This window comes from Cordyceps fumosorosea (assembly GCF_001636725.1).
Source record: "Cordyceps fumosorosea ARSEF 2679 chromosome Unknown scaffold_28, whole genome shotgun sequence".
NCBI lineage: Eukaryota > Fungi > Ascomycota > Sordariomycetes > Hypocreales > Cordycipitaceae > Cordyceps > Cordyceps fumosorosea.
In genome coordinates, this window is record NW_017387328.1 from 120,551 (window position 1) to 140,044 (window position 19,494).

At 55.1% G+C, this 19,494-nt stretch overlaps 6 protein-coding genes across 6 annotated transcripts in view; 4 read left to right on the plus strand and 2 right to left on the minus strand.

Moving 5' to 3' along the window:
• Window positions 1-512: 512 nt before the first annotated feature.
• ISF_08252 (Transketolase, C-terminal/Pyruvate-ferredoxin oxidoreductase, domain II) lies at window positions 513-2,416 on the plus strand (the record flags this gene model as incomplete). The annotated part of the gene is made up of 7 exons (XM_018851855.1): window positions 513-663; window positions 744-872; window positions 937-1,052; window positions 1,106-1,372; window positions 1,482-1,643; window positions 1,726-1,917; window positions 1,982-2,416. The coding sequence occupies 7 exons, from the start codon at window positions 513-515 to the stop codon at window positions 2,414-2,416; spliced, it is 1,452 nt and encodes a 483-aa protein (XP_018700937.1).
• Window positions 2,417-5,768: 3,352 nt separating this feature from the next.
• ISF_08253 (RING finger domain protein) lies at window positions 5,769-6,392 on the plus strand (the record flags this gene model as incomplete). Its single annotated transcript, XM_018851856.1, has 1 exon — window positions 5,769-6,392. The coding sequence occupies one exon, from the start codon at window positions 5,769-5,771 to the stop codon at window positions 6,390-6,392; it is 624 nt and encodes a 207-aa protein (XP_018700938.1).
• A 999-nt stretch (window positions 6,393-7,391) lies between these two features.
• On the minus strand, window positions 7,392-8,302 carry ISF_08254 (Rho2; the record flags this gene model as incomplete). The annotated part of the gene is made up of 4 exons (XM_018851857.1): window positions 7,392-7,964; window positions 8,016-8,021; window positions 8,075-8,153; window positions 8,268-8,302. The coding sequence occupies 4 exons, from the start codon at window positions 8,300-8,302 to the stop codon at window positions 7,392-7,394; spliced, it is 693 nt and encodes a 230-aa protein (XP_018700939.1).
• Window positions 8,303-12,056: 3,754 nt separating this feature from the next.
• On the plus strand, window positions 12,057-15,812 carry ISF_08255 (stress response protein nst1; the record flags this gene model as incomplete). Its single annotated transcript, XM_018851858.1, has 1 exon — window positions 12,057-15,812. The coding sequence occupies one exon, from the start codon at window positions 12,057-12,059 to the stop codon at window positions 15,810-15,812; it is 3,756 nt and encodes a 1,251-aa protein (XP_018700940.1).
• Window positions 15,813-16,933: 1,121 nt separating this feature from the next.
• On the minus strand, window positions 16,934-17,707 carry ISF_08256 (hypothetical protein; the record flags this gene model as incomplete). The annotated part of the gene is made up of 1 exon (XM_018851859.1): window positions 16,934-17,707. The coding sequence occupies one exon, from the start codon at window positions 17,705-17,707 to the stop codon at window positions 16,934-16,936; it is 774 nt and encodes a 257-aa protein (XP_018700941.1).
• Window positions 17,708-19,303: 1,596 nt separating this feature from the next.
• ISF_08257 (Proteinase inhibitor I78) overlaps window positions 19,304-19,494 on the plus strand; it is a gene marked incomplete at both ends in the record, with an annotated part of 465 nt that continues 274 nt past the window's right edge. The window contains one exon of the mRNA XM_018851860.1: window positions 19,304-19,411. Coding sequence (XP_018700942.1) covers window positions 19,304-19,411 — 108 coding nt within the window. The remainder of the gene's footprint in view (window positions 19,412-19,494) is intronic.

A 19,494-nucleotide genomic window follows, 5' to 3' on the forward strand; every position in this document is an offset into this window, starting at 1 on the left:
TTATTACCGCTAGCGCTGGAGAAACGGACCCTCCCTTCGTCGTCGCGGAGTTCTCTCCATCGCGAGTTCTGTTAGTGCGGTGGTGGCGGAGCGGTCGCGGCCCTGTCCAGGATTACCCGTTTCGGCATCAGGGAATCTCTATGCGCCGGAGCACAACCTCGGTGGTCCAGCTCGACGGGGTAGAAAACCAGCTCTGTTCCGAGTTCTTTTGACATTTCCTCTTCACGATAGATTGCTGTTTTGTCTGTATCACTATTATAATTTTAATTGATATTTGTTTGCATCAGCTTGTGAGAACCATGTCGCCAGGCGCAGTCAGCCCACAGTCGCAAGGCACAAACGTCGTCGCCACGTTTAAAAAAGATGATGGCCCGAAAATCAGTCACGTATTGAATCAGTTCAGACGTTTGATCGCAGTCCTCTGTCAACAGTTCAATGGCGGACACCCAGGGTCAGTTCGTCGCGGCTGCGCAGCGGCATCAACATCAGCAAATACCCTAGACAGAAGCGCCATGGGCATGGCCGCGATTGGCGTCGCTCTGTGGAAGTACGTGATGAAATACTCGCCAAGGAACCTGAACTTCTTCAACCGCGACCAAGAACCTGGCGGCCACCTACTACCGCCCCGGCCAAGCGCTGGTCGACAACACCACCTGGTGCATGGTCGGCGACGCGTGCCTGTAGGAGGGCATCGCCCTCGAGGCGTTCCAGGCGGCGGCTGAACAACCTGGTCGTCCTCTAAGACAACAACCAAATCACTTGCGACGGCAGCGTCGACCTGTGCAACACCGAGGACGTCAACGCCAAGATGCGCGCCTGGGGCTGGCACGTCCTCGAGGTGGCCGGACGGCTGCTACGACGTCGAGGGCATCGTACAGGCTCTGCTGAGGGCGAAAGCGTCGCGGGACAGGCCGACTTTTGTGAACATCCGGACAGTCATCGGCATCGGCAGCAAGGTCGCAGGAGATGCCAAGGCGCACGGCGCGGCGTACGGCAGCGAGGACGTCCGCAGCATCAAGCGGGCGTTTGGCATGGATCCGGACGAACACTTTGTGCTCCACGACGAAGTGTACGCGTTTTCGCCGACGTCGTTCCACGCGGCGAGGCCCTAGAGCGCGACTGGGACGCGCGTCTGGCTGCCTACGCCGAGCACCACCCACGCCTGCATGCGCAGTTGGCCCTGCGCGTGGAGGGCAAGTTCCCGCGTGACTGGAGAGGAATGATCCCGGGCAAGGAGGCGTTGTCTAGCGAGCCCATGGCGTCACGAAAGTCGGCCGGGCTTATTTGCAATCCCCTCGCGGCGGGGCTGGAGAACTTGATGGTGGGCACGCCGGACCTGTCGCCGTCGGTGGCGATGATGTGGAACGACAAGGTGGACTTTCAACATCGGAGCCTTTTTCTTCTTTTTTTTTCTACTCCTCTTCCCTCGTGCGGTTGACAGGAAGACTGATGAGCTAATGTTGAAAAATGAATATTTTTAGCCGGATTTACGGACGGAGTGCGGCATTGACGGCAATTACGCCGGTCGGTACATCCACTTCGGCGTCCGAGAGCACACAATGGCGGCGATTGCTAATGACCTGGCTGCTTTCAACAAAGGAAGCTTTCTGCCTATTATATCTAGCTTTTTAATGTTTTACATAGTGAGTCCTATTACCACCTTACCCACCCACACCACCTCTACGCCCCTCCCCCCTGCCTTCTTCTGGCTAACAAAGGGGGCAGTACGCCGCACCCACAGTCCGCATGGGAGCCCTACAAGGCATACAGGCGACTCACATTGCCACGCACGACTCGATTGGCACCGGGGAAGACGGTCCTACGCGCCAGCCCATCGCTCTCGCTCAGCTGTACCGCGCCATGCCCAACGTCCTGTACATCCGGCCCTGCGACACCGAAGAGACCGCCGGCGCGTTCGTGGCGGCCCTGAGCGCGACCAGCACGCCCACCATAATCTCCCTCTAGACAGAACCTCCAATAGTACCCCGAATACTCGTCCCGCGAGGGTGTGCAGCGAGGAGGCTACGTATTCGTCGAAGATGATGACTCCGAGGTCACGTTATTTGGCGTGGGTGCTGAAATGCGCTTCGCGATCGAGGCCCGAACCATCCTGCGGCGCGATTTTAGCATCAAGGCCCGTGCGATCTCCCTCCCGTGCCAGCACTTGTTCGACGCACAACCCCCCAGGTACAAGCGGGAGGTACCGCGCTACCACCAGGGGCAGATCCCACGGGTGGCGATCGAGGCGTACGCGGTGAATGGCTGGGAGAGGTACGCCAACGCGGGCTTCACGATGGCCTCTTTTGGAAAGAGTCTGCCAGGAAAGGAGGTTTACAAGTACTTTGGATTTGACGGGGCGGTCATCGCGAAGGAGGTGGCCAGGCTGGTGGCGGACGGGAGAAGGGATGGCATCTAGTCACTACGTGGCGAATTCAGAGACCTCAACCCTATAACGGGACACAAATTCAATGATACACAGTGTTAACGGAGACGCAGCATTAGCGGGACACGGCTGGGGAACTTGTACATAAGCTTATCGAGGAAGAGAAAAGAGCATAAAATGCAGTTCCATGGGCCGGGCGAAGTGTAAATTCATGTACTTGCCTAATCGGGAAATTCTTTTCGTGTGCGCGCTTAGGCGCGCCTGGCTCCCAGGCCAGGACACAACATTAATGAGTGTAACAGAGAATAAAATCTTGAGGATAACATTAATAGTGGACGGTCGGGGTTTTCATGACTTTTCTCGATGAGTTGCCTGTATGCGCCTCAACCCTTGGTAGGCCCCTCGTTCAGGCAATCAACATAATTCAGAAAACGTAGAATCGACTGGATTTAGGGGTTGGGATCGATAAGCTTCGTAATTAGCCATTTATTAGTACATACATAGAAATTATGCATGGATTAAGTGTATCAGGAATAGGGTTATGATTCCCTCGGAGTTGCTGCATCAGCGGCCGGCACGCGCGCCTTCCCAGCCCACAGCATGACAGAGCATGACACGGCAGGAGAGGAGGTAGCTATGGGCTAGATTTGAGGGCAGCACCCATAGCCTCATGATCATTCATTTTATTGCACATATTCAGACTGTCCGGCGCTTTTCAGAACAAGCCGGTGCCCATCTCGTGTGGCTGCCTACATCATAAGGCCACCCACCTACCCACGGCTCAAGCCAAGATGAGGGGACGTAATCGTGGCTTATGTTCGAGACCAGCATTAATAAAGTTTGGAGCTCATCTAGCCGCTTCAGACGGAGGCGTTTCTGAATTTTTGATACGAGAGTTACTGGAGCTCCCCCTCATCGGTACGCTCCCGATCCACGGTATCTACCTTGATTGTCCATGCCACTGGCCGCAATCACCACCACCACTTACATAATTCTGGATGTAGTCGCACTGTAGCTATAGGTAGCTTGCTAAATCGAACTCTATTGTCGTAATTCATCCACCCACCGTGAAGCAAGTCGCCACCAACTGCTGGTCTGGCCAGGGGGAAGGGGGCACGGGCTCACAGGTTGAGAACACCGTGGCTCAACCAGGGAGGGGTAAGTAGAGGTAAAGAAGTATCTTTTGTTTTCTAATATTATGCTTACACCCACAACATGGCGCCTTCTGGGCTGGTACTTCCCAGGGCTGGCAAACGAGGAAGTCGCGATGCTCTCGCGCTTGGTCTTGGGATATGATGGGGAGAGAAAGCTTGGGCTGTCTTGTGCAATAACATTGACTTTTGGTGCTCAAAACCGATCCAGCGAGAAACTGCAACTCGTTATTTCCTGGCCGAGATTGCTTGAGCCTTTGCTGTAGAAAGTATACTTCTCTTCCGCGTGCACTAACTCATTCGACGATTTGGCTAACGGAGGCACAGGGAAATGGCAGAACTTATGAGTACATGACTATTGTTTTTAGCTTATTGCTTATCACGAACTTTGTTATACGGAGGACCCCTTGAATTTCATTAAAGTCGACAGCTGCTCACTTCTTTCCTCTCAATACTTTTCCGCCCTCTGTCCGCTTCTTTACTACAGAGACGCTTGACTCTCTAGTACTTCCCACTCCTCTACTCTCGACACTTCTCAACCATCGACCCCTAAGCCTCTTCCCGGTTGTTTGATCCCTACGCCTCTACATGCTCTGCCAAATAAGATGGCGTCGTACACTCAGATCACCCCGGCATACATGGGAGATTTTGATGGCTACAGGAAAGCCTTTCTGGAGTGCGCTTCAGAGATTGAGATCTCGATAGGGAAGTCTGGGGATTGTCTTAATCCCCAGTGCCGAGCATTGTGGGGTTTAGCCCAAGAAGCCGACGAGAAGCTCTTCACGTGCGCCAAAGACGAGTTTTACCCGGTTGCTATCTCCAGCAGAGTGGATTTTAAAGATAGACAGGTAAGTGTACTGCAGACTCGTGCCCAGCCACTCCATTTCAGACTTTCGGCAGTGAACCGCAATTCGAAGGTCATTAGAGCGCAAGTCGAAGTGATGCGTTGCAGGTGCTTCGAGTCGGAAGTCAGCCAGAAGGCGAAGCATCATCCGGTCGGTCGGTACCGAGTCGACCAACAGTCAGTCAATCGACCAACAGTCAATCAGTCAACGAACTAGTTAGACCTCTGGCCTACTAGAAGCTGATCAACCGCCGACTAGCAGATTATTGAACTTTTGCTTGACAGGATAGTCGGCCTCTGGTTGTCTGCTAATTACTAACGCAGCGACTGGCTCGATGACCTTTGGCTGGTGGTTCACCACGCCCCACCTTTTGCCGGGCACACCTTTTTCCGCCCTCACCTGGCGTGCATCGCGCAGACATTCACGCCTCGTCTTTTCTAACGCTAACTTTTTCACAGTCGAACCCCAATGCATTCGAGGCACTCCATTTCTATACAGAAGTCATTATAAAATCGTACAACGCCCTCCGTGAGGTACACCAAGCTATTTGGCGACCGAACGCCCCGTTCGCCCCCCCTCTTCCGGCACTGGAAACTTTCTTCACGATTCCCAAGCCTAGTGCTCATTACAACCTTGCGGACCTACATTGGGCACCGTTCCCCTCGGACGCGACTTTCTGGGAGCCGCCGGACGAACCAGACCTATCCAAAAGTCCATTCCCGCCGCAGTCGGTCGACACATACTTTTCCCAAACTCCAACCTCGGCGCAGCCGCTATTTCAAACTCCTTCATCCTTGACGCAGCCGATTTCCCAAACTCCATCGTCGACGCAGCTGGTCAACCCTTCCCCACTCCCCGAGGAGCTTCACGAACACCAAAACGAGCCGCAGCCAGGCAGTGATCAGCCGGCCGAACAGACGGAGCTCGACGAACACCCAGCCGAGCCACAGCCAGACAGTGGTCAGCCAGCTGAACAGAAGCGCGGCCGTGGAAGACCTAAGGGATCTAGGAATAAGCCAAAGGTTCCAAAAGTAGAGCCAAGCAGCAGTTCGTCAGATTCACCGGCCAGCGGCTCGCCAGACAGCGGCTCGCCAGACAGTGATCCTCAACCTGGACAGAAGCGCGGCCGTGGAAGACCCAAGGGTTCCAGGAATAAGCCAAAGGTTCCAAGAATAGAGCCAAACAGCAGTCCGTCAGGTTCTTCAACCAGTGATTCTTTAGCCAGTGGTTCTTCAGCCAGTGGTTCTTTAGTCAGTGGTTCTTCAGCCAGTAGCTCTTCAGCCAGTGCTCAACCAGCTGAACAGACGCCCCCCGATGCTGGATCTGGAAGCAACAATAAGAGGACATTGAACTAAAACACCATCACTTCTCAAGCCCACGCTGACCAAAATGTCGTCAACCCATTCACTTTCGAAGCTTCTGAGCAACCTTTCGCTGGCGCCGATGACGCCGACATCGGTGTTCACAACAATGGCAATCAATTCGACAACCAGCCGAGCTTTTAGCGCGTCATCGGTGTCTCTCAAGCGCAGATCGGCGGACGCCGGCCGCAAACCGACGCCGCAACATCTAAAGCCCAAAATTGGTACTGGAAAGACCAAAGCGTCAGCTTCGAAGCGCAAGGCCAAGGGCAAACCGACGGGCCAGACGGAGAGCGGGCGAAAGGTGCGCACTCTCAAGCAAAACATGTTCTCACCGGCACCGCCACCCCTGCGCATGGCTCGCCAGCGACACCTGCGCCACTGGACCATCCATCGAGCGTGGCAGCTGTTCCGCCGCCAGCAGCACGAGGCGCTGCATAAGGAGCGCAGCCGCATGCAGGCGGGCATGTGGAACGCGTGCGAGGCGCTGCGGCTGACGGAGGGTCCCGGCGGTCGCGACCAGGGATACCTCTACCGTGTAGCCATGGAGAAGAAGGGCGTGTGGAACGGCGACGCGATCCCAATTGAGTATGCGCGCATGCAGACGGAGACGCCGGCTGTTCAAGCGTGGAATCACGAGTGGAAGCGATGATCTGGCACGACAACATTGACGGATTGTCTCTTCTTGATCCCACTCCTCTCTCCTCTTTCCCCCATGTTCATCTTCTTTTCTGTTCTTTCTGTCTCTTGTTTTGGTCTTGAAATCTTGGTAATGAGACGCGGAGTGTACGAGTAACGTTACAACGGTATTGTTTTCTGCCATCAGCTGCAAGAATTCCCATCAGCTCTTGGTGATAAATTTGTACCATTAGTGCATTTGCATTCGCATTTGGCATCGTTTCGTGTTGGAGGAGGTGTTTGCGTTCTGAAATTGTTTTTCTAAAAAGCACTACGCTAGAATTTACTATTAGAGACTATTAATTTGATTGCGTTTTCCTCATCTTCATGCTTGACGAATAAGTGAACGAGTTTCAGATGAGGGTACATTGCCCAAGAAATGAAGCCCTCCCAAGTCGGTCCACGCAATTCGGACAAGGTTCATCAACGGCAGGTTATAATTATGCCCACAGCCGTCACACGCAATTTACCAGCAGCCCATCCATCTTACGAGACCCCTGCTATGGCATACAACTCATTTGGAATTCACCCAGCAACGTAGAAAGAAGGCAAATCTCATTAAGCTGGACAACAGTAAACAGGTGCAGAATGCAAAGAAGAAATTCACCAGATATAAAGACCATTCTTTTATCCATAAAAACATTCAAATATGCTAAATTAGGTTTTAGAGAGATAGGTAGGTAGAGAGCCGAGACACATTTTTCATACATAGCGACAAGACGAATGGCACCTCGCTGGTGTAGGGGGGCCCTCGTCTGCCGCCGGGGGTCGTGTTTTGGGTGTTGGCGGGCTCCTGTATAGACTCGTTGGTTGATGGCCCTACAGCGGGCATGATTATCCCCGCGGGACGCTGCATTTCGGTCTTTTGAGTGTGTATACTTGTGTAAAGTGATACAATCTGTGCGGCATGGTTTGCTGGTATGTTCCAGCTCAAATATTTTCGATAGCAAAACAAGATGCGGATAGAGCGTTTCTACAAAACAACACAGCAACCGCTGCCCTCGCCGTTCTCGAAAGTTAGCAGCGCGGCGCGGGTGGCGGCTTCAAAAACGTCGTCAACGCCCTCGCCGCTGAGGCTGGAGCACTCGAGATATCGCTTGGCACCGACTTCGCGGGCGACCGACTCGCCGTCGTGGGTGGTGACGAAGCGTAGGGACTTTTTCCGCATCTCTTCGATGGCAACTGGGTCTTCGCGCAGGTCCTTCTTGAGGCCGACGAGGATTATGGGAATGCCGGGACATAGATCCATAACTTCTGTGATCCACTGCAAGGAGAATTCTCTGTTAGTTAAAAAACGAACATGGTGGGTTAGGGGAGTGACCGGCTCGGGGCCTGCGGGATCAGAGTCGCGTACTTTGTTCTTGACGTTGTCGAGCGAATCGGGGGTATCGACGGAGAAGCCAATGAGGATAACATGAGCTTTGGCATAAGCTAGCGGACGCAGTCGCTCGTAGTCTTCTTGACCGGCGGTATCCCAGAGGGCAAGCTGGACGGACTTGCCATCTACGCGGCAGTCGGTGACGTAATTCTCAAAGACGGTCGGGATCTGGTTGTCGGGTTAGTGGTGGATGCGAGGAAGAAAGAACGGGGGGCTCACATAGTTCTAGTCTGGTTAGCAGTTTCCTGAGATTAAAAAGTCATCTTGGAGATACTCACAGTTGGGAAGAAGCCCAAGGTAAAGACGCTGAGCAGACTGGTTTTTCCACAGGCACCATCACCAACAATAACGAGCTTTCTGTAGCGCAGAGGTCAGTGTCTGCATAAAAACAAGGATAGGGTTAAGCAGCTTAGGCATTGGGTAGCTAGTAGCCTAGATTGAACGCCAATAGGTGGGCAAAGGAATGCTTACCTTCTTATGACATTTTGGGGGTTCGCGGCGGCCATGGCGGCGGAGTGTGAAGTTTTGGGTTCGATGTAACGAGAAAGGAGCAAGCCAGGAAATCAGCTCTCGTCGGGAGAGCTGGAAAAAGCTCGGAGCGGAAGAGACGGGTCGATGCGAGGTGCCGGAGGGCAGATCTGCTGCTCGGTGAGCCGGGTAGACGGGCGGATTCGACGGATGGGCGTTTACGAGGGGTCGAGGAGCTGGCTGTCGAGGGCGGAATGGCGTCGCTTTGGCAAGGCGAGAGTATGGAGGAAGAGCACAAGACGAGGACGAGCAAGATGGAGAAAAAAAGGGCGCGAAATGGCGACCGAAAGCGCTGAATAAGGCTGCGTCACAAGGCTGCGGTGAGACGAGCGGGATGGAGCCCAGTTGATAGCTTAGGTAGCTGCTGCGAGGCAAGTAGGGCCTGTAACAGTCGGTATGGAGCACTGCAGATAGTGGCAGCTAGACGATGGATGACGGTGAAGAGATGATGGTGAAGTGCGAAAAGCGAAAAGCATGAGAGGGGACGGTGGACAGTTGGCGCCTCTGGCGACGTTTTTCTTGGGCCGTTGTCGTGGGTGGGATGAGATGGCGGGACTGAATCCTGGATGCCTGGCAAAGTGTCTCGGTGGATGGACGGACTAGGGGAGAGAACGCGGGCACCGGACGAAATAAGTAGTGGATCGGAAATAGCGAGAGAGGACCGGGGCCGAGGGCGAGGAGGGGGGAATGACGATGAAGAAGGGAAAGGTGATGAAGGCAGAGGAGGGAAAGAGAATACGAGGGGATGGGGATTTGTGGTAAATGGCTACTAAAATTGAATTGCCTGAGAAAAGCGTGCCTGCAGTATCGCACCTCCCTTAACTTTTGCCTGCATTTTTTGGCCAGGTCCTTGTTAGGCTGGCAGCTGAAAGGAAGGACGTGGCTGTGAGTCGAGTTGATGCCGCACCGGCGCTTGGCTCTGATTTTCGTGGTGGATAGGAGGTTACAGGGATCCGTTGGTGCTTCTCAGGGCAGCTTTGAAGCTTGTTGCACGCTAACAGGTGACACTAAACCCGCTGTAACCTGCTGTACCTTGGACTGTGGACAGTGCTATTTTAGCAAGGTTCCGGGGCATTGGATTTATTGTGGCTCCTCCGCTGCGCCACCTTGTCAACAGCAGGCTGGTCATGAAGAAACATTAACTTGGTCCTTGATATATCCCCTTCATCTATCCGTACGGATGCAGCTGATCATATTCCAAAAATACTCTGTTTTAATGCCACTGCCCAAGATTGATAAATTTCCTCGCAACCTCCAAGTTTCCAAAAACTCGCAAAAAAACGCGTTCATCCCCATCACCACGCACACCCAGAAATTCACCCCCAGCTTACTTGGCTGTTCCCACTTGCTCAACGATACGAGCGCCCACCAGCCTTCAAAGCCAATCATCTTTGCTCATTTTCCCTCTCACAGCAGGGTGTTGACGCCGGAGGAAAAATATGTCTGCATTGGTTCCTAGCCCCGGCCTTCCCAGACGCGCTATCCGCTTCCATCTCCGCACGTCTCCGATGCAACGGGCCTGCATGCTTGTCCACCAGCGACTTGACCTAATGCCGCCCCCATCCTACTCGCGGCTTACTTTCCGCAAACATTTGATATGCAGCCTATCGGCCCCCTTTTCGTCTGCTTGACGCAACTTAGCAAGGCTAGAGCTGTCCGGCCCGTTCTTGAGGATTGAACCAGACTGTGATTTCCTCACCATTCACAACTTGGTACGTCCGAATCGGTCACCTTAAGTAATACTGAGGTCTTACAGACCGATAGACCGACGCACCGATACGCCCGGCGTGAGTTCTCCCTCCAACAGCTTCATCAGGGTCGCAGTGGATACGTCGATCGCAATGCAACACAGATCGAAACATCGTCCTGGGCAGACGTCGGAGCCATGCCGTGCCCGAAGCGCCGAGAACCAGACTACGCGCACTCTGAAGGACTGATACGAGAGGGAGGTAACCCGTGAAGCTCATACCATCTATGTAAGCACCAACTTCGTCTGCAAAGGTGCGAGCATGCAAAGCTACGCCGCGCCGCACGCCGAGTAGCTCAGGCACCATAAATAAAAGCTGGCGTCGTTGGCTGGAGCAGGTTGTGTCACGGTCGTGCCATTTGTGCCATGTTCGCGCTGTTATTACCAGAGCGAATCGCACAACACGAGCCCAGCTGTCGACTAGCTGCTGGTGACTGGGCTAATAATGGCTAGTCTCGCGCTTCCAACGGTGTCCTGATACGGACTTGGATGCCAGCCGCACCGTACTCAGCCTCAGGTATTTTCTACTAAGGTTTTAATGTGCCTAAGGAGCAGCCAGATGCAGCGGACTGATGTAATGTAATGTCATATGTAAGCTGAACAGGAACCTATGCTGCAGTTGCAGGACAGAATGGAACACCAGTGATTGACGATAAGAAAGCATGGGTAACAAGCTAGATCCTGTATCAATGCCCTGAATTCCAGCAAAGACATGGAACTTTCCTTTCTTTACTCTGTGTCCTGCCTGTTTGCGTGGAGCGCGTGCAACGGCCGTTGTTTGATGGCAAACTGTTGTCTGAGGCGGGCACAGATCCCAGATTGGGCACCCCAGGCTCGGCAGCAACTTTGTATTGAGCGTGGGAGGTGCATGCCGGAAGCTTTGTGCACCAGGATGACTTTTGGACCCTTTTGCTGCAGCTTCGAGGGAGCAAGACCCGTCGCATTACGGGTAAGCTTGATACCGGATGCCAATAACAACTGGCAGAAGTTACAGCTGCTTCCGTCAAAGCAAAAGGACACCTTGAGGGTTCACTCGAGTCCAGTGCATAAAGGTCACGTGCAATTCTGACCATTGATGCTCCACCACAACAACACCAAGTCGAGAGTAACAAGGAAAACGGAATACTGAAAATTTGATACGGCGACTGCATGGTGATTTGGACGTCGCCTGGAGCTCATGTAAAGTACCTGTACATATCCCGAGCCGCGATGAACGCGGCCTACAACTTTAACTGCCTACCGACGTAGCTACTGCCTGTACTTTCTACGCTGCGCCGAACAAGCGCTGTGTTCTCTAGCCTTCTAGCGCCGCCCAGGGCCTCACATGTACCTTTTGGCTGCATCAACGCCCATTCGTGACTTGGAAGATGGGAATCTTGCGCCTACACACGCCACATTAACCCGTCCCCAGATTGACTCGTTTACATACTCGCGTGCTGCGCGTCGGAGGCGATAAAAATATAATTCATTCGTAAACGCATGTCGCCATTTAACCGTCCCTCGCGCCCATCTCCTCAGCCATTGGCGTCATCGCTGACTGACCCTTTGCCCGCTTTCCCAGTGCGTGCCTCACAGTTCTGGGAGGGGGCTTTCCTTTCCACAGGACTGGGCAAGTCAAGCCTTGCCTCTCCACCAAAATCCGAGCCGTCCACCAGCCCACCAGACTGGCCAGGCCAAACCACCCCAAAAGGTCAAGGCAAGGTCACAACCAAAACCACCAAACACATCCCATCCCATCCGCTTGCCGCCGCTCGGGAAAGTTAACCCGCCAACAATCCTCCAAGCGCCCCTTCTCAAACTGCGCGCGCCACGTTCGCCCTCGACCCGCCCGTCTCTCCATCTAGCAACAGCATCACCCCTCTCGCTCAACCTCACCATTTTTACCTCGCCCAACTCCGACTAGTATTCCGACCACACTCTCCGCGGCACAAATCGCTCTTGATGAGCTCGACGTCGCTGCAAGATTGGTAGACCGCCGCCCGACGATGCCGGCCAACACCCAGAAACCGGCAGATCCCTCGCCGGCATCGCCCAGAAACACCGCCAAGTATACAAACAAGGATGGCTCCAAGTTCATCACGGTCCCCAAAGGCGCCGACTCGTCTTCCCAACCCGCGACTCCGACCCTTCCTGCGACAAACGACCATCGACTTGCCACCCAGCACCACCCTGGAACGTCGAACGCCACCGCTCGCGACGATGACGACGACAACGCATCCGGCGCCGCCCCGTCAGTTAATCGCAAAAAGCAGAAGCGCCGGCAAAAGGCGGCTGCAAAGGCCGCCGCCGAAAACGCCGTCAACGGTCACGCATCCGCCGCGCAGGGCCACGCTCACGTCCATGCCCACACTCATGGACATGCTCGTGCTCTTCGCCACGTCGCCACCAATATTCCACCGCCGCCGCCGCCTCCGCAACATGCGGATCTGGTTGCGACCGACGACGAAGATGACCTCTCGTACCCCCCACCAGGTCAGCCGCTCCAGCACGACCTCGGGACGTCCGCGTCATCCAAGTCTAGGAAGAATCGCAAGAAGAAAAAGAAGAATGCCGCCCCGGAACCCGATGACGACCTCTCCCCACCACCACCGCTGCCGGCCGAACCCGCGCGAGGGCCCGGCATGTCTAGGGATAAGATATGGAGTACCAACAATCACGAGGAGCGTGAGCGAATCAAAGAGTTTTGGCTCGGACTCGGCGAGGACGAGCGTAAGTCTCTCGTCAAGGTCGAAAAGGACGCCGTCCTGCGCAAGATGAAGGAGCAACAAAAGCACACCTGCAGCTGTGCAGTCTGTGGCCGCAAACGCAATGCCATCGAGGAGGAGCTGGAGGGCTTGTACGACGCCTACTACGTCGAATTGGAGCAGTTTGCCAACCAAGGCGAAAGTCCACCCTTGATGAGCGCGTCACGGCACTACACCATGCAGTCAACCCGCAGCCTACCTGCTGCATATGGCACGCATCCAACGTTGGAATCGCGAGGGCGAATAGTGGATCCGGCGGCCGAAGACGAAGACGAAGACGATGAAGAAGAAATCGAGGAGGTGTACAGCGAGGAGGAAGTGGATGACGACGAATATAGTGACGAAGAACCTCCCGAAGCCTTTAACGCTGCACACGATCGTGACGTCGCCGATTTTTTAACATTCGGTAACAGTCTGCAAGTCAAGGGTACGAAGCTCCTCGACACACTCCTGCGCGCATATGGTAACATGGAACTAGGCGGCATACTCACCGTGGCTGACGACTTGCTCAAAAATGACGGCAAGCGTTTCATTGAGATGATGGAGCAGCTTGCCGAGCGCCGCATGGCACGAGAGGAGGACGCCCGACAGCACTTTCCACGCGGCCTTTCTCACCCCAACGCAGCATACGCTGCTCCTCACAATCACCCTCCACCAGAAGAAGAAGAGTATGAGGATGAAGATGATGAGGAAGACGATTACGAGGACAGCCAGGACGACGAGTATGATGACGAAGAGGTATATTCCAGTTCTTCTGCCATGCCATCTGCGTATCATACTGAGCACATCCTTCAGGACCAAATGACCGAGGCGCAGCGGATGGAAGAAGGGCGGCGCATGTTCCAAATATTCGCTGCCCGCATGTTCGAACAGCGAGTGCTCTCCGCGTACAAGGAAAAGGTCGCTAAGGAACGTCAACAGAAGCTGCTCGAGGAACTTGAAGAGGAAAGCCGGCAAGAAGACGAGCAAAAGGCGAAGAAGGCCAAGAATGCGCAAAAGAAGAAGGACAAGGCCGCTCAGCGAAAACAGGCACTGGCCGAAGAAAAGGCACGTAAGGAAGCCGAAAAGGCTGCCGAAGACGCTGCTCGCATAGAAGCAGAGCAGAATCGCGTCGCCCAGCAGAAGCAAAAGGCCGACGAGAAGCGCCGTCTCAAGGAAGCTCAACGAAAGGCAGAAGAGGAAGCTCGGCTGAGGAAAGAAGCAGAACGATTGCGAAAGATTCATGAGCAGAAGGAGAAGCAGGCTGATCAGGAGCGTAAAGCCCGCGAGGCCAAGGAGCGCGAGAAGAAGGCCAAGGAAGAGCAGCGCATAAGAGACAAGGAGGCCCGCGAGCAAAAGGAGCGCGAAGCCCAGGAGCGCAAGGAGAAGCAGGAGCGCGATAAGAAGGACAAGGAGGCGAGGGCGGCCAAGGCACAACGGGAGGCCCAAGAGGCAAGCGAAGCTAAAGCGAGAGCAAAAGCTGCTTCTGTTGCAGCTGGACTTGTGCCTCCACAGATTCAGCTAGCAAAGCGCGGCCAGCCACCACAACAACAACAGCCGCCGCAGCCTGCGCCTGTGCCAGCGACGACCGTCTTGCCTCACCATCCGCTGAACCCAGCCAGCTTTGTGTCACCAAAGGTGTCCGTTGCCACGCCGGTGCTGCCCAAGTCTGCGGTACCAACACCTGCACGACAGCGGGCCCCATCCCAGCAACAGGATGTCGCTTTTGCAACGGCGTCACCCAGCTTGTCACCGCGATCCAGCTCAGCCACTCACATAAGCCCAGGAAGTATTGGCCAGGAGCGCAAGCTTAGTTTTGGTGCTGGTGCTGGTGTGCCATTCTCTGTCTCTCCACCCAGCATGCCGCCGACATCGATGCTGTCGGCCGCTTTCCACAGCAATCCGATCGGCATGCAGCCGCCTCCAGGGCTGCCAAATCACGCTCCACCGGGGTTCCCTTCGCGTCACCCTAATGAACCCGTGTTCCCCTCCTTCCGATCCAGCCCCGGCAGCATGATGATGGCACCCCCGGGGATGAATGGACTGGCTAGTCGCGGTATGCCTCCAGGCGGCCCGATCGGCCCCCCCGGATTCCACCAACCTATCGGTGACCAATTTCCCATCGGCCCAGGGTACAACGGTATGCCCAAAGACGTCCCTCCGCAGACGCATACCCGCCAGGGTTCTGGCGCCTTTGACGCCATCGGTAGTGCAGCCATGCCCATTGGACGACCGGCGCCAATAGGACGACCTGGAAGCACATCACGCGGACGCCCTACGGACGGTGACGACGACACAAAGCATCTCGGTAGTAGCGTACTAGTCGAAGACGACGAACCTCTCCAACCGGATCTCAACCCAGGTAGCCTCCGTTCTCAGCCACCAGGCCCACGCCCACCGGTCTTTGCAACAAGTCCATTCATGGACAACGGGTTCTCTCGTGGAGGGCACAATCTCTGGACCCCGACACCAGCTGTGACTAATGGTCAGCACTTTCCGCCTCCCGGCTTCGGTAACCCGGGCTGGGGCGTCCCCCCGCCTGGCATGTCGCCCGGAGGCTTCAACGCGGGCTCGCCTGTTGCTGGCGGCATGCGCAGCGTCTCGCAAGCGGCTTCGCGCCACATTGCGATCCGACATATGCTCTGCACCGCGTGCAAGACGCTCGTCGGTGGCCCCGACAGCTTAGAAAGCTTCGTCGAGCTCGGCGCACTTCGGAACCACGTAGAGGGCCAATCCAACGACCCGACTATCACGGCACAGGAGCTGCTGAACCTCTGTGACACCGAGGGAAACGCGTCCAACGGCGGCGGCACGTTTGACGTGATTCTGCACGAAAACGGTACCCACGGTGTTCGCTGGATGCCAGACGCTCCAGCCGTCGCTCCGACACCCAGCACGGCCACGCTCGATGCGCTCATCGCCGGGACATTTCGCCAGCCGGTCGTTGGCGCACCGCCGGGCGAGATTGGCAGCCCTCTCATGGGCTTCTCGGCCGCCTCCTCGATGCGGGGCATCTAGAGCACCCCCCTCGGTCAAGGCAGCAGCAGCAGCGGTGGAGGAAGCTTCGCAGACATAACATCCAGAGGTTACAGCAGCGATGGGGCGAGTGGCAGCAGCGATGTGAGCCCAAGTCCCTCGCGCCGACCGAACCTCCTGCAGCGACTTGGCATCATGGATGGAGGTTCAGATTCTTGATCTTTCGGACCTCGCTCCGCTTGAGAGGTGGACCGCGGACGAAGTGATGCCAAGGATAGAGCTGGGATGGAGCTGGATCTGCAGTGTTGGCTGTGCAAATATTTGGAAGGGTAGATGATGGTTTTCTCATGGCTGCTGGCTCGCTGCGCGTCGTTGTACTTTCAGCCGCGCTGATTGGTTGTCTGTTCTTGTTGCGGTTTCTCTTCTTCATCTTCCATCTTCTCCTGTCTGTTTATATAACGCAGGACATGCCTCAGTAACTAGTTGATGACTTGTTCTCTTGTCTGTTTATACACTTCTTGACTTGCCTCCTTGATGATTTTCTTTTGAGCCACGCGTCGCGTGCTTTGATACGAGTACGCTGCTCATTTGTGTATACCAGGTCGTGGGCCAGAGCAAGTTGCGGCGCGGTAAATACGAAACTGGTGAATGCGGACGGTCGGTCCGCCACTCAAACTGGGGGATTTGTTCCCGTGCTACGTAGCGCGTACAGTGATCTAGTGACGACTTTTGTGCGACGGTGCGTAACTGCTTTTGAAAGCACAGACGGGGAAGCCGATGATGGGGACGCTTTTCTTTTTTTTGGTGTTATGCAAGACGGTAAAACTAGCTAATGGTATCCAGAGATCGCTGTCCGTGTGGTAAAAGCCGGAAACAATGCAAAAGTAAAAGCTCGATGGCAGAGGCATGATCGTCTCTCCCTGTCCACGAGAACATGCCCAACCAACATGTTAACTACATTCGTGTAATTACCTCTCCTATCCAATCAATGCCTCTCCTTCCTCATCGCTGATCGCTGAGCCCTTCGACGTTTGTTATTTTTTTGCATGCGAAAGCAATTTGACCTCCCTCATGACCCTCTCTTTCTCTCTCTTCATTGTAACGACATAGAAATAAACTCCGTAAAATAGCAAAGGCAGGCAAGGCCACGTCACGACCGCTCATCAGTGAGGCTGGCCGTCACCGAAGGGGTTGACGCTGCCGCTGCCGCCCGGCGTCTGGTACTCCTCCTGCTGCTGGGCCATGAGGGGGGCGCGCACCTCTTCCGCGCGCTTCTTCTTGGTGGCGGCGCGTGCGAGGGCGGTGGCCTCGGCGCGGGCCTTCATCTTCTTCTGGGCGCGGCTCTCGGCGCAGGACATGAAGATGAGGAACGAGATGCCGCCGACGACGATGACGGCGAAGACGATGGAGATGATGATGCCGCCGACGTCGAGCTTGTCGACCTTGGACATGCAAATGTCCTTGCCGTTGGGGTCCTCGGTGCAGAGCCAGCCGGAGCGGCAGGACTTTGCGGTGACAGGGCCCATGGTGCAGGGGAAGGAGGTGCCGGAGATGAAGCCCGGGCAGATCTTTTGGGTGCTGATTTCGGTGGTGAAGCAGTCGTCGCCCTGGGCGTTCTCGCGGGCGGCGATGGGCGCGGGCGTGATCAGGGCCCTGGCGGCCTCGTCCCGGGTGCGGCGGCGCAGCTCGACGGCGGCGAGCTCGTCGCACCGCGCAAGGGCCTGCTGGGCGTGTCGGGATGTGTAACAGCGCTCAACGGCTGTGGCGTCGGCGGCGTCGGCGGCGAGCTGCGACAGGCAGGTCGAGAGCGAGGGCTGCGAGCCGCATTCCGCGTACTGGGCCAGGGCATCGTGGTGCTCGCGGAAGCAGTCGTTGGGCGAGGCAGGGATGGCGGAGGCGCCGGCGCCCACGGCGAGGGCGAGGATCGAAAAGCGCATCGTGTGGACCTTCGCGTGTGTAAAAGATGGAGTACCGGGAAGCAAAGAAACAAAAAAGCACAGTGACGCGTGTGACTTTTTTGTTGCTGAAGGAAGGGAGATCAGCAGTGAAGAAAGGGTCGATTGATCGGCGGTAGAAAAGTCGGGGCAACAGTCGATATATCGAGGCTGGAGTAAAGGGGGGTGGGTGTGTGACGGTTGGTTGGATGAAGTGAGAGGTAAGACGGCGGCAAGAGAAGCAAGGCGACGCGTCGTGATAAAGATGCAAGGCAGAAAAGAAGAATATGCTTATATGATGGCGTTGGCCATGGGGCGGCGAGGTTGAGGAATAATAAGGAGGAGGAGAGGAATGCTGACAGAGAAGGAAAAAGTTCAAAAGGGACAAAGAAGCTGCTGCTGCGGCCAAGCCTAGCCCAGCCAGGGGGGCCGTTTCGGGCGGAGAGAGCCTCGCAGTAGGTGGGTGACAAGGCCAAAGACGAGGCTGTGGCGGTGCTGGGAAGTATCTTTCTTGGGAGCGGCACAACGGTGCACACCAGGCTTGCTAGGGAGGGCTGACTGCTGTACGAGTCACACTAACCTACGGCGCGAGATAAACTGCAGTGGCCGCAGAAAGAGGCTTGTTGAAAAGAGAATGAGAGACTTGTTGTTTTGGAGTGTTTTCCCTTGGTCGAGAAAAAATCGCCTTTGAGGGTGCCTTGCCGTGCATCGCGCCGGTTGGTCGGAGGGCAGAGGACCAACGCCTGCAACCTGAGTCTGTAGCCCATGTACCTTTCAGGGGTGTGGCTAGGTTCTGCAGCTAGTTGTGGCTATTTTTAGGCGGCCGATGGGTCGCTATCAAGATGAACGCGAGGCCAGGAGGCACGAAAAAAAAAACGCAAGGTTAATTACAATCTCAATAGTTTATTCCACAATAATGGCAGTGTTATACGGAGCATTACGCACATAGATACACGGTATTGTTCATCGAGTGGGTGAGCAAAGAAGCAGGTATCCGCCACCGTGGCTGGTGCGCTGGAATCCGATACATAACGGTGAATAACGGGCGGTCAAGATAAATGCCATGTCCAAACAGGAGGAGGCTCAAACAAAACACGGAACCAATAACACAATGCCACGCCTCGAGCGAAGCGAGCCAAGGGAAAAAAAAAAGAAAAGGCCGAGGACCAGTAGTGTCGTCGTGCGGGATGGGCCGAAAGTACCCCGTACCCCAGATGGCAGTGAAGTGAATGCACCCAAGCCTTGGCTGGTGAATGGAGAGACAAGCCATCGACTCAATACTCGAAAAGGCAACAACTATCATCATCGATCAAGTCATACCAGGCTGATCCAGCATGTCTCTGATCATCAGCCTTGCACCTGCGTCACCCATTCATGCACACCGGCTACCGTATCCAGTATGGCCTGAATCGTAACCGGGTCGTGCCTTGTTGTCGCCAGCTCCAACGTCATCCATCATTGGCTGTCATCCATCATTCGACGGGACTATAACTATGCGATTTGCCGTCATCTTCCATCATCCCGGACATCAAACTTACATCCTTCATCATTTCATTTCACGTATTGAAAACACCATCTCCACGAACAACAAAAGCTACAATGCCTCTCGTCCTCCCCAACCAGAACCCAGGCCCCTCCACCAAGACGGAGGAGTGGCAGAACAAGCTCGTCGGCAAGACGCTGAATGAGACGGCTACAAACGAGACGGTAGGTATTTCCCCATGTTTGCGTGCTTGGCTTTCCTTACCAAAAACTGATTGATGTTTCTTTTTTTTTTTTTTTTTTTGATG